Below are 14840 nucleotides of genomic sequence, written 5' to 3' on the forward strand. Positions count from 1 at the left end.
AGTGTAAAGCCGGCACTGTTGGCTGACTTCTGGCATGGTAAGTGGTATGTCATCTAGATATGGGCCAGGCCTGGCGTAGATGGCACTGTTTATGTGATGGCATGCCACATCTGGCCCGATTGTGGTTTGGTTTATGTGGCCCAGGCTCATAGAAAACAGGTCTGGCCCCGATCCGGCATCAAGCTGGCACTTCTGATTGACTGGTGTATGTCAACCACATGTGGGCCAGGTCTGGCAATGATGGCACTATTTATGTTCCTATTTTCCTATTTTAGTTAGAAGAACCAAATGCTATGTTGCAATACTATACTGCTATAGTAGCCAACGTTTCAAATGCAGGTTTGACAGCTTTGTGAGTGTACACTTTATCCAAACCCTAGTGAGGGTTTACTCATGTTTACCACTGGGTGGCTGTAGCTGAGGAGGTAGAGCAGGTCACCTACTGATCGGAAGCTTATTGGTTCGAAGTTGTGTCTGCAACTGGCCCGTGACTGCACACAACTTACACATGGCCCACATACCGCAAAGAATGATGGCCCTTTGGTGACCCAGGTTAGGTTTTCCAGAGGTAATCCACACATGGGCCAGCACAGGACCACCAGTGTGGCTGCAAACGTATCATAATGGTGTTTCATCTTTCCCTGTGAAACAGCAAGGTACTGTTTAGCCAGAGCGTTGGCTTGGTTCAAACGCTCACAAAAATGTTTAACATACCTGCTTACATTTACTTTGGACACCCCGTGTGGGCTCAAAAATGCCTCTTTCAGAGCTTTGAGGGGTCCGCGTGGCCTATGGCCAAATACCAGCTCAGAAGGACTAAAACCAAATGACTCCTGAACAGCGTCATACTGCCTTTCAGATTTCAGGCAGTATTTGCGTAGCATCACCTTTAAGGTCTGATGCCACCGCTCTAATGCACCTTGCGATTCAGGATGATAAGCAGAGGACACGACATGTTGGACACCTAGAGTGCTAGCCACTTCTTTGAATAACTTAGATTGAAAGTTTGAGCCCTGGTCAGTCTGTATGACCTTTGGCAGGCCAAACACTGAAAAGAATGTTGTCAACGCCTTAACAACTGATTTTGCTGTAACCTTATGTAATGGGACAGCCTCGGGGAAACGGGTAGCTGCACACATGATCGTGAGAAGGTATTGCTTTCCTGATTTTGTTCTAGGTAGTGGACCCACACACTCTACTATGACACGGTCAAACGGCTGATCCACTACAGGAATGGGACACAAAGAAGCCGGGGGTATGACCTGATTAGGTTTACCTGCAATCTGACATACATGGCAACTGCGGCAAAATTTAGAAAAATCACGCTTCATACCAGGCCAAAAGAAATGCTTTAACCCTCTCAGGCTCAAATTAAACTTTTTGTTGCTAATGCACAACCAAGTCTTGCAGTGGTACCTCTGAGTAAAAACCTCATAAAATATGTATGTGGGGTAATCAGGTTGTTAGTTTTTAACTGTTGCAAATCGGCAACACCTGCCTCGAGAGGGTTAATAATAGCTGGTATGTTTTTTTGATGCCCAAGTGCCCTGACCACTGGCTTTCATGGGCAAGAGCCAGGATTTTCTGCCAGTACACAGCGGGCACGACAATCTGCTTGACTTTACTCCATTCTGCACCTGGTGGAGACCACTGACGCATTAGAACATCATGTTCTACAAAATAGGCTTGTTGCTCTTTATTGACTTGCTCAGCACTTACCGTACATTTGAAACAGTTCTGCAGTGTTTCATCAGCTAATTGAGCTGATGATAGCTGGTCTCTAGTCAAGGGCAGCAAAGAGACCTTTGGAAATGGATCAGGCTCCTCAGGTTTCACTGAGTCTGGGGGTGACAGAACATAATTTCTTTTAGTTTGAACATCATTCTCCTCGGAAAATGAGGGCATCAACATCGAATTAGAAAGGGCAACATCCGTATCTTTATGAGCTTGTGCCCGAGTAATCGCACAGGCTGGATACAGCCCAGGGTGCATGGAAACATCAGAAGTCTTCTGATTTAGGGGGTTGTCTAAAACCTCTAGACGAGGGAGCACTAACCCTCCCGCAATATCATTGCCCAACAACATGGCCACACCCTCTATTGGCAAGGCCGGCAAACAGCAACAGGGAAACATCCTGTAACAAGTTTTGATTTTATAAAAACTCTGTGAACTGTTCTGGGAGCATGACCCATCTCTATCCCCTGTAGGACAGAATTAAAACCACATGCACTTTAATCAGAAAAAGGTAAAACACTCGAGAGGATGACAATCTGAGAACCTCCAGTGTCCCTTAAAATACACACAGGTTTTAAATCAGAGGGATTGTCGGTTAGTGATACTGAGCCATCAGAAACGTATGGCTCGAAACAGGGGTCCGGCACCTTACCACCACAACCATGGTGCCTCAGCTTGTGAGGCACCATGGCTTTCACAAAACCCACCCCTTTGGGTTGCTGAGCATTTGATGTTTTGCGTTTTAAGGCTAAACAGTCAGCAATCACATGTCCAGTTTTATGACAGTAAAAACATTCACGGTTTTCCCTGGAACCAGACACTTTAGCCACATGGGGCTGTTGCACAGCACTAGCCCATGGCTTCTCACTGCCAGTAAATATGGCTTTATGAGGGAGCACAAACTCATCAGCAAGAACAGCAGCAGATGCGAGAGAAGTTGCTTTCTGTTGATTTAAATATTGCACAATACGCTCAGGAATCCATTTCTTAAAATCCTCTAACAAAACTGACTTGCGCAGAGCGTCATAGTCACTCACTTTTGAAGTAACACACCATTTATCAAATTGAATCCCCTTTTCTCTAGCAAACTCCACATAAGTTTGGGTTGGCAGTTTCTTTTGCTGACGAAACCTCTGCCTATAGGCTTTGGGGACTAACTCATACGCCTGCAAAACAGCTGTTTTAACACACGAGTAATCTAAACTGTCCTTTAAAGAAAGCGCAGCCACTACTTCTTGGGCTTTGCCGGACAGTTTGCACTGCAACAAAAGAGGCCAAATATCACTAGGCCACTGCAACGCCCCAGCGATACACTCAAATGCTGCAAAGTATGTATCAACCTCAGCTTCTCTAAAAGTGGGCACTAAAGAAATGCACTTACTGATATCAAAAGCAGAAGCGGACGAGGAGGTGGAACTGGAATTTTCAGCAGAGGCACATGAAGCTTGTGGCTGAGACTCCAGCTCAAGCTTTCGCAGCCTAACGGCTTTGTCTGCCTCTATCTCAAGCCTTCTTATTTCAAGCTCTAGCCGCCTGTTCTGGGCCTTCTCCTCAGCCTCCAATTGGAGACGTGCTAGCCGCACCTTCAGCCGAGCTCCTTCTCTGCCTTCTGAACTCCCAGAGGAGAGTGGATCATAGCGAGGAAGCGTGCACAGCGTTTTTCCCCGCTCATCCCCCTCTCCATCCCCACTAGAACCATCCTTATGGCCCTCCTCAACTAAGGCAGCTTGGCTTGGCACACCAGGGACCACAGGCAAAACAGCCGCTTGAATCACACCAGCTTCCACCAAGTTATCCACTACTAAAGCTTTCAAAACACACTTACGGAGGGTTTTTGAGACCTGCAGCTGAAAGTGATCCACAATTTGCAGCAAATCATTTTTGCGACAGCTATTAATAAGCTCAATAGATGGGGCATCTATAAAGTGCTCTAAACAAAACGCAACCGCCGACATAGCGCTTAACCTCTAGTGATAAAACAAACTTTCTATTTTTTTTTTTTTTTTTGCAGCCAACCTGGAGCTACAGGCTAGCTCACTCGAAGAATTTAGAGGCTGAACAAACAGAGCTCCAGCTGTGCTGCGTCCTTCCAGTGCAATACCAGAGATGGACACTAGAGGTCACTGTTGGATTTAGTGTAAAAACAGTAACCACACTGACACTGACTTGTTCCACACGAGTTCCAGCAAACGACATGTCAAACAGTATTTTAAAACTGATCTCAAACACTTGACATAATTTTGAGTATAATTATTTGCTATTTATGTGGATATAGTACAAGTGTAGCATTCATTTGATTTTAAGAAAAATTCATACAAATATTTAAAAATGAATATGAAGTGAAAATAAGATTTCAACAATTTATTTAAAAAACATTCAGCAACGTTGAAAATTTATTAGTTTGTATTTAAGGTTGTAACCTGTTACTGTAATGTACAAAATAAAGTCATGAAATATGTCACCAATACAAAGGCAGCAGAATTTGAAGCATAGATGAACTACATTTTATGCAAGTTGACCATATTTGACCCTAAAGAAGAGGTCAGAGGTCCAGAGTAACCTGATATTTACAATCCCCATGTATCATTCCCTACATGCTGTCAGTACCAACAATGACATAGTTTTAAATAAATGCCTCTATAAAGCATTATCATTACTTTGACTTTCAGGTTGAGCTGTTGAACTTAGGGAGAGGTCAGAGGTCAAATGTGATATGATATTTTAAATCTTTATACTTTATAAATGTTGGCATTACACAGCACACTATTAATAATAATAGTTTCTAAGTTTTTTTTAGAACGTTAGAGACTGATCCAACCGGAGTGTCTGGTTTGCAGTAACTGGTTGATACTTTCTCAGTTTTTTTTTCCTGCTTGGCTCCAGCGACTTGTTTCACTTTGTGACACTTTGGATGGGAGTCTGGGTTCTTTATCTGTGGTAAGTCTTTTTTTTTATTTGTTTTTTTTGGGTTTCTTTTTTGTTTGGTTTTTTTTTTTTTTGAGTCAGAGAAGAAGCATGAGTAAAAAGTAAGTAAAAAAGTAAGTCAAATTTATTTATATAGCGCTTTTCACAGATAAAGATCACAGAGTGCTTACAGTACAAAGAATAAAAACACAACATATAACAATGCAAAACAATCAAATGTAGCACAAAAAACAAATTAGTTGAAAGCTTTTCTATATAAAAATGTCTTCAGCTGCTTTTTAAAAGAACCAATGGAGTCTGTACAGTGTAAAACCAGTGGAAGAGAATTTCCACAACTATGGTACCACTTCCTGAAAGGTCCGATTACCACAAGTTTTATATCGAGTGCATGGGGCCACCAGCAGTCTGTGACCTGATGACCTTAGAGCTCGGCTAGATGAATGAGGTTTCAGCAGGTCAGATATATACTGGGGAGCTAGACCATACAGGACTCTACAGGTTAGAACTAAAATTTTAAAATGAAACCTAAAACTTACAGGCAATCAGTGAAGGGAGGCCAAAACTGGAGTGATATGAGATCTTCTGTTGGTGCCTGGTAAGAGACATGCTGCAGCATTCTGCACAGTCTGAAGATGATTTAAAGTTGATTTGTTAAAACAAATAAAAAGACAACTGGAAAATCCAAACGGGAAGAAATAAAAGCATGAATAATCAGCCTTTGACACCATTATTCTGAGTTTTATAGTATTCCTTAGATAATTAGACATTTAGACATTTAGACATTTGGAATGTTGCTCAATCGACATTGAGCTGTCAAACATGACACCGAGGTTTCTAAGGCTCGATTTAACAGGAGGGTCTAAGAAGCTGATATGCTGCCTACTTTCTGAAATCATATGGTTGGGAGCAATAATTAAGGTTTTTGTTTTATTGAAGATTAGCTGGGGGAAGTTCATGTTTAACCATTGCTTGATTTCTGTCAGACAATTACTAAAACTAGATAATTTATAAAACTCTCCTTTGAAAATGACTGCTTGAAACCCAGGAGCACAGCTGTCTGAAATGACTGAAGATGAAGCACGTTTTCTGAATTTACGTAGATTAAACTGAGTTTGCACCTGTCTGTGTTGAACTTTAACAATCATCAGTTAACACAACTTTTCAGCTGTTTGGGGGCAGAGTCATCTGTGAGATGAGCAGTTTAGAGGACTGGATTTAACACTTGAAAATGGAAGTCCAAACAGTGAACCTGTGATTTGATTTTTTGAATGTATATCTCTTTTATTTACATGTGCTCAGTTTAGCATTTTAAGTGATTTGATTATTATTTTGTGATTCTTACTATTTGATTTTGCTTTGCTCTTGCTAAATTTCTTTAATAAATTGTTCTGCAATTAAAGTCTAAATTGTGGGCATTCACTTTTTAACCTGTGAAACAGTAAAGGTAATGGTCTAAGTATTAGTCTGTCACAGTCTGGCTGTGGCAGATTATATGAAGTGACGAGTTGGGCCCAAACATAGACACGTAAAGTGACAAAACTTGACATAACAGAAGGTGAGCCTTTTATTTAAGGCTGCCAAAAGAACTACAAACAGTGTAATGTTCTGATGACTTCTAGTTGATCTTTTTAAGAAGGAGCAGAAGTCACTGTCCATAATCGGTTTAAAGCTGCTTACTTTTTTACTTTTTTTACTTTTTTGCTCACATCATGTTTACCATTATTTATTTTATACTCAAGCGTACATTAAACTCTACTTATAATACAAGCACATCTTCCAGCTGATATACAGGACAACAAGGTCAGCAGTTTCTTCCCAACATTACTAAAGTCATAAATATGCTGGCGATACTCTGGTGGAATTGCAGTTGCTGAAATATCATATATTTACTATCCATCCATCCACTCGCTTCTGCTTATCCCTTTCAGGGTCACGGGTGGGGAGGGGGGGGGGGGGGCGCTGGAGCCTATCCCAGCTGTTATAGGGCGAGAGGCAGGGTACACCCTGGAAAGGTCGCCAGTCTGTCGCAGGGCTAACACACAGAGACAGACAACCATTCACACTCATATTCACACCTATGGGCAATTTAGATTGATCAATTAACCTATCCCCACTAACATATCTTTGGTCTGTGGGAGGAAGCCGGTGTACCCAGGGAGAACATGCAAACTCCACACAGAAAAACCCTGGCCTGATGGTGGAAGGTGGAATTGACCTTCCTGCTGTGCGGCAACTACCATGTTGCCTCATATATTTGCTATTTAAAAAAAATAGTAAATCATATATTTACTATTTTTTTAGATAATGAAAAAAAATTTTATGTTCGTAAGTGAATAAATACCTGTATTATGGAGTTGGCTTATTAAGATGATTTGATGTGGTTATTCTGCAGCATACAATTATTGGTTTATTTTCACTTTTGAAATCTAAAGAGAAAATAATACTTTCACGGAAGAATTTATAACTGCAGACAAAAAAAATGCTGGAACCGATTTATGGTGTAATAATTCCAGTGAAATCTTTATTTGATGTCTGAGAATTGCAGGAACAAAAAAAAAAAGACAAAAAAACGAATGATCCAGCCCTAAGTATATATTTAGGGCTGGATCAGATGACCCTGAACCTGTTACTTATGCCTGGGATGCTAGGGGCTTCCCATGATGCACTGTTTCTTCTTCCCTTATCTGTTTTTTTTTTTCACTCACCATGTTTTTATACACCATTCTGCATTTAATTATTATTTGTCATTAATGTAATCTCTGGCTCTTCCACAGCATATCTTTTGTCTTGTCTTCCTCCTTTCACCCTCAAACAGTTGTAGCAGATTTTGATAATATTTTAAAGTAATAAGATTTTCCAAACTATTTTCAAAAATACTTTTTGCTGAAAGAATTATCTTAATTCATCTCATATGTATAGCTATGTAGAGCGTCTAAAATTATAAAGCCCATCTGTAACAAGATATTGAGGGCCCCATCTAGAAAATTTCTGTTGCTGTGCAGACTCTTTATTTCACACTTTCTTTCCTTACTGCATAATAACACTTTGCAGTGACACCAGCTCAGTTCTTCTCTCTCTGGTCCCAGCACACTACTGTTGTAGAAATAGGGGAGGCATGACTAGATAACTACTGATAATAGCACCAGCCAGCCTCCCTGGCACTAGCCCTCAACCCACTATACCACCCCTCCCCTGCAGCTGAGCTACAGACTACACTCCACCACTACAGGTTTTTTTTTTTAATGGATTGTTAACCTGTGGTCGATTTCACTTGACTGTTTGATCATTTCTGCAAGTGGTAACTGAACAGACACTGTGAAACTTCTTACTATTTATTATATATAGTAAAAGCTGTCACATGTTGTGCTTGTCTAAGATCAGACAAAATAAAATACCTCAGGCTATATCGGAAATTATGAAAGCACAACCTTATATTTTAGAGAACATTAGAGAAAAAAATAAGCCTTAATAGAATATTTCTATTTTGGTATGAAATGAAACCCCAGTAACGATTGTTTGTTTGGTGAAGTGAGTTTGAGTCAGTTCTTTGTAACTCATATATTTCCACGGTAAAGAAGTCCCACGATGAGCAGCAGCAGAACTACCATGATTACAGTGAAAATAGTCCGTACTACCAGGTAACGGCAAGAGTTCTGTGAGTAGCTTTGAGCATTTTGAGTGCCTCTTTGAAAGGCTGAAAGAAAGACAAAAAACAACACATGCCTAATTTACACTTCTTAGAGTTACAAAACCGAACAAATAGCAGATGGAAAGAGAAGCATTTGAATAGGCACTAAATATTTTACTTAAGCTGTTTAATTTTTAAATTTTAAAACATACAGTTGATACATAATCAAGAGAGATGTTCACATCTTACATTTTAAAATTAATAAAACACTATTTAACAGCATTGCAAGAACTGTAAAATTTAGAAAAATCTAGAAACAATAGAGAGATAGATTTAAATCTGAATTGTTTTTCATAATTACAGTTTGTTATTTTTATTTTAATATTTGGTGTTTGAGAATGACTTTTTTCAGTTTTACTGTCTTATATTTTTGCTGTGACTTTTCAGGTTTTTTTCTCATTTTTTTTTTTTAATTGAGCCTAAAAGTAAAAAAATCTTCACGTCTCACCTCGGACTGCCAGCCAGCTCTCTGGAGATTCCCCAAACTCTGAGATATTGCACTTATAAAGCCCTTCGTCAGACTCAGAAACTCTAGTAATGGTCATCTTGCCTGTGGAGCTGCTGTTGATGTGTCGGTCATCTTTGAAGAAATCTGCTATGTGGGCAGAAGGGGCCATGGTACTTCTACAGGTAAAAGTCACGACTTCTCCCTCCTTCACAGGAACAGCAGGACTTTCCAGGATCACAGCTCCAGCTAAAATATCAACAGACATTACTGAGAGTCAGCTGCTTTGACAAAATGTTGTCACTTTGTTTAATTTTGTCATTATTAAAGCAAATGTCTCATCAGTCAATCACAAGACAGCAACTTGGTGTATAGGCACTGGATAATGAGCATCAGAATGGGAGAAAAAAGGTGATTTAAATGAGCTTGATTATGCTTTGGCTCATGACCGTCGCCAACACAATCATCTCTAGGGTTTCTGGAGATGGATCAAAAAAAGAGAAAATATGCAATAAGCATCAGCTCCCTGGGTAGAAATACCTTGTTGATGCCAGAGGTCAGAGGAGAATGGCCAGGCTGATTCAAGTGGATAAGAAAACAAAAGTAATTCAAATACTTACTTTGTTTAATTAAACTGTGCAAAAGACCATCTCTGAATACACACTGAACCTTGAAGCAGATGGGCTACAGAGCAAGAGAAGCCTCTCTGGAGGCCAATCCTGTCAGCTAAGAAGAAGAAAGTGAGACAACAATTTACACAGGCTCGCCAAAATTAGACCTGATCTGATGAATCTGGATTTCTGCTGTAATATCTAGATGCAGGGATCTATCCTGCCTTGTGTCAGCAGTTTTGCATGCTGCTCGCAGTATAATAGTGTGGGGAATATTTTCTTTGCACACATTTTGTATTAGTGTATGGTGAATCCATCAAACATGACAACACACCTTCTCACAAAGCATCTTATATTGGTTCTGTGAACAAAAATTCAGTGGAGCCCCTTGTTGCAGAAGGGAGATTCACATGCACATGAAACACATCCACTGCAACTGTGTGACGATGTATTTCATCATGTCAATATAGACATATTATTGTAGGGTCTTTACCTTACATTATAAAACACCTTGAGACAATTGTAGTTGTGACTTGATGATAAAATTTAACTCAATTGAATTGAATAAAATGAATTGAATATAGACCAAAATCTCTAAAAAATGTTTCTAGCACCTTTTTGAAATCTATGGCGTCAAGAATTAAGGCAGCTCTGAAAGGAAAAGAGGTCTAACCCAGTAGTAGCAAAGTAAACCTGAAAAAGTGACTGGATAGAGCACCTTTTTTTCTCGTTTGTTTGGGTTTTACTCTAACTTATCTAAGCTTTAATTTACCTCTGACTAACTTTTTGTAACACACAACTATTTGTGACATCTCAGTTTCACTTTATTGCAGGTGATATACATAGTTTAAAGCTCATGTGTTACTTGAGTGAATGTTTTTTATGAAAATGCATATTACCAGTGACTGTGATGTTGACAGTGTTGCTCCTCTCGCCTCCATTCTCGCACCAGTATTCTCCGCTGTCTGTGAGATAAACAGGTTTGATGGCGCAGACAGACGCAGTTGTTGTCAGCCAGTTACTGACACATGCACTGACTTCTCCCTTTCGTCTCCTCTTTACAGTCCATCCAGTTTCAGGAGTAAAACCCTCACAGTTAATTGAGAGGGAGCTATATTCAAAGAGCTGAAGTCCAGTGGGAACAATCTGAGCAAAAGCTGTATTTGAAATGTAAAAATAACAATGATAATAAAATAAAAAGAAATGAGTTTGACAATATAGTGATATTTTGAAATATATGTAGGCCCTAAAAAATCTTGGTTACTGCTGAATAATAATATGTTAGTGACGTTCTTTCTTTCTTTCTTTCTTTCTTTCTGCTTTTATGTCTGCATTTTGCTTTGCTTTTAAGTTGATAATAACTTACACATGTCCTGTGCATACTTATGTTGAATTTGTGAAACCACCAACACCAAAAACGCTGTCACTGTAGAGATGAAGAAAACATAAAAGGGTCTTAGATTTTTTTAAATTTTAAGTTTTTTCAGCAAATAACTCCATCAAACAACATGTCATTATCAAATTAGGAATTCAGAAAGGGAGGATAAATTACTACATTTTACAAGAAGACAAAAGTACTCACATAGTTTCTTGCAAAGAGCTGTGAGCTCCATGGTGTCTCGCTAGTGACTGTATTAAAATTAGACTGAAATATAACAAAAAAATGTAGGTTAGACCCGCCTCCTACTGTGTGACTGATGGATACCACTAATGCAAAAATAAACTTCAGCTGAGGCTGTGTCACAAAGGGACCCTGTTTTATTATCTTCGCCTAAAACTTTGTTATTTGGGTCACAGATTTTGAGCCTTATTTCAGTCGATAAAGGGCAGATATGTATGATATTCCAACAACTTTGTGTTTAAAAAAGTATGATAGACTAAGGTATGAGAGTGTTAGGTATGAGCTTTTAAAAACTGGCTGCTGGCATAATGGAAAGTAGGAGTATTACTATATTATTAGTCCTGTTAGTCTTAGTATTTTTGCAGCTAGACCTCTAGTGGTCTCGTAACATGTAAGCTGGTGGCACCTTTACATGATGCAATTCCAAACAATTTTAACTAAGCTATGTAACATGTAGTTAATTTTAGAATGTGTGTTATAATTAAGCCTTGATCTTTTATTTAACTAACACTTTTTTATATACTTTTGTAAATGTTGTGTTACTGTAACAATTAGGAGGTAAAGACTATTCTCATATTTAAGTGGAAACCTTCAGTCGAGTCCACTATTAAATAAAGCAACTGTATAATAAAACCTGCGACAACGTATGATGTCAACACAGTCTACTGGGAAGACAAATGTAAAAACAGATTAATTTTGAGCAAGAGAGAGACAGTTATAACATGCAGCCAAAATTGATAGCCCCTGCCCTTTAAAATCACATTTTATCCTAGTGGTCTCTTCATGGTTCCCATTGGCGTATGAGATTCCTAAGTGAATTTTAGCTATCCTCAGTGTTTGCTATTTTACATTCTGTTAATGCAGTTCCCTCAGTCCTGACTACCTTAACTCTATTTGTTAACTGTTTGTTAATCTGACTACAGTTCTCCAGTCCAAATGACATTATCCAAGTGTCCAAGTAACACATCATTCTGAATAAAGAAGAAACAATCTGATGTTGATTTCATAATGTATTTAGTTCTCAATAAAAGGTTTACCTTCCATGTAGTTAAGCCGAGCAGTGGCGTGTCTAGAAAATTTTTGTTGGGGACCAGGTAGGGGCACAGATTTGGAGAAGGGTGGCAGATGTAATTGGCAGATAATGTTAAAAAAAACATTCTACAAACAAGAACAACACTGGCTGATGATGAAATACAGTCAGCTGGCATGGTGACACTGCCAGTATTAACCTGCAGGGCTGGACTGGGACAAAAAATCGGCCCGGGCATTTTGACTAGTGACCGGCCCACCAGGTAAAAACTTTGTTTTTTCTGACGTAAAATGGTAAATGGTAAATGGCCTGTATTTGTATAGCGCTTTTACTAGTCCCCCCTAGGGACCCCAAAGCGCTTTACACACCCAGTCATCCACCCATTCACACACTGGTGGAGGCAAGCTACAGTTGTAGCCACAGCTGCCCTGGGGCAGACTGACAGAAGCCAGGCTGCCATAACGCGCCATCGGCCCCTCTGGCCAACACCAGTAGGCGGTAGGTGAAGTGTCTTGCCCAAGGACACAACGACCAGGACTGTCCGAGCCGGGGCTCGAACCGGCAACCTTCCGATTACAAGGCGAACACCCAACTCTTAAGCCACGATCGCCCCTGTATAGTGAATAGAAATCATACATATACCAACAAGACGGTGCACATCACTGTCACAACAGCGTTCGTTTTCATTCAAAGGCTTCATGGCTTTAATACCTGGTGGATAAGCCTCTTAAATTTCTCTAACTAGAAATATATGTTAAAAAAACAAAAACAAAAAAAAAAAAGTAGTTTATTGCACTTTTTTGCAATTTATGTAATTACTATGCACTTAATGCATACATATCATTAAAAATTGGGCTATAATGGTTGTATTGATGTATATCAACTTGAAATGCTTCCAAAAATGGCACTACAGCATGTAAAAATATAATATAAGCTCAGGCGGACTTGGTTCTATGGTAGGTCTTAAAGGGTTAACAAACAGATAAAAACTTTGTTTTTATCTTTTATCTCTGTCAGATAAAAACAAACAAAGTTTATCTGAATCTTGCATCAGATAAACAAAGTTTTTATCTGACGCAAGATGCAGATAATTATTTAATAAAAGCTAGATATTTTAAATGACAATAAGAAAGAAAAGTATATCTTTGTGCCCCCCTCTCCCTGTTAATGCCCTACCTGGCCCCCTGGCAAAACTTTGCTAGACCCGCCCCTGCACAGTTACCAGCTGTCAGCTACTTAGAAAAGGATCCTGGTGTTATTTGTCTCTTAGAAATAGTTCATAACTTCCCTTCAACTCATTCATGTCACCTAAAAGGTAAACCTGTTTCTCCATCACCTGTTCAGCTCTGATGCATCAGTAAGGACGTCTCCTGGTTTCATCTTCATGTTTCCCTCTCACCAGATAACCAAACTGATATCATGACCAGCAGCTTTTACAGTTGTGGCTCCAGCAAACATCAGCTGATACTAGAAAGTAATATTTAATAAATTCTAACAACAGCTGATCAAGCTTAAACGTGCTGCTGTTGTTTAGCGCGACATCCGCTGGTTTCCTCTTTCTGGCGCAAAGTGGGCGATAAACAAACGAGAGAGAAAAGCCGATCAGCTGATCATTGATCAGTTTCATGGTTGAAGTAGGAACAGGAGAGGGAGGGGGAGAGAATGGGAGGAGAAGAGGCAGCTGTGCAGCGTAACGACAGAATAAATCCAGCTTTGTGTCTTTTTCTATTCTATCTAAAGTCCGGGACAAACTGCGTCCCTTCTCAGCTCAATATGAAACGCGTAATTTTCTCTGAACGAGGGACCATTCCATTTTTTAAGGAGTTGGCAACTCTACTAACTAACCTTATGAATAAAATAAAGTTCACTATCAGTAACATTATAGCACCCACCCAGCTGTATAGAAACTCCGTTATACTAGCTAGTACACAGTACAAGTTATTGTAACTGACTGTAAAAAGTCAGCACAACGAAAATAAACTCCACCGAAACTTGGTTTATATCTGACCCAGATAGACTGCAGGTCATAACTTCTTACCTGAAGTTCAGTTCACCTGACACTCGGACCGGCAGCTGCCTCGGGGCTCTCCTCCTCCTGCCTCCCCTTTCCCTCATCCACCTGCTGGCCTCTGTGGAAGCTCCGCCATAGCCACCACCAAACAACTGAGTTATTTTTACACATCGGCCAGCATCTGGCGCATCCACCACCTATCACCGTTACAAAAAAAAAAAAAAGAAATAAGTCATCAGCCCACTGGGCAAATGCCCGGTATGCCCGATGGCCAGTCCAGCTATGGGTCCAGCTATGTTAACCTGCAACCAAATCTGCAGCTCCATACAGCGATGTTACGACTTGGATTATATCTTATAACTCATAACTCTTATGCTAGCTCCCCCCAGTAGCATACTGTCTGAAATACTCGAAGGTTGCAATAATTCTTTAAGTGTTATTTTTTCCTTGGTATTCTAATTTCACCGAAGTTTCCTAAACTCAACAAACTTAATATTACTTACCGGGACATTTATTCTCTCCTCATTTTCTTTTGCCGAAAAATTGTTTTCTGCTGTGCCGTGTTTGGTGCTTGGCTCTCCTTCCTTTGCTAACGTGATGCTCATACTGCAGAAGCCGATGATGCATTCACTTACACTCGGATATCTGAGCTTCACTGTAAAACATAATCGTACATTTGATATTTGATTGAATTTTATTGTTTTAGCTTCGGGGTGGCACCTGGGGTGGCCAGTCTGGTTAGGCAGAACACCCCGCTGGACACGCCACTGGAGCC

At 39.9% G+C, this 14840-nt stretch overlaps 1 protein-coding gene across 1 annotated transcript; it reads right to left on the minus strand.

Annotated features, from left to right (window-relative positions):
* Positions 1–8213: 8213 nt before the first annotated feature.
* LOC148103692 (low affinity immunoglobulin gamma Fc region receptor III-A-like) lies at positions 8214–11125 on the minus strand. Its single transcript, XM_087839189.1, has 5 exons — positions 10986–11125; positions 10770–10829; positions 10303–10560; positions 8796–9041; positions 8214–8353 (listed from the first exon to the last, which is right to left on the minus strand). The coding sequence occupies exons 1-5, from the start codon at positions 11014–11016 to the stop codon at positions 8214–8216; spliced, it is 735 nt and encodes a 244-aa protein (XP_087695315.1). The 5' UTR covers positions 11017–11125.
* Positions 11126–14840: the final 3715 nt, after the last annotated feature.

Source organism: Neolamprologus brichardi, chromosome 3 (assembly GCF_056152115.1).
Source record: "Neolamprologus brichardi isolate AB-2024 chromosome 3, ASM5615211v1, whole genome shotgun sequence".
In the NCBI taxonomy this organism is placed as follows: Eukaryota; Metazoa; Chordata; class Actinopteri; order Cichliformes; family Cichlidae; genus Neolamprologus; species Neolamprologus brichardi.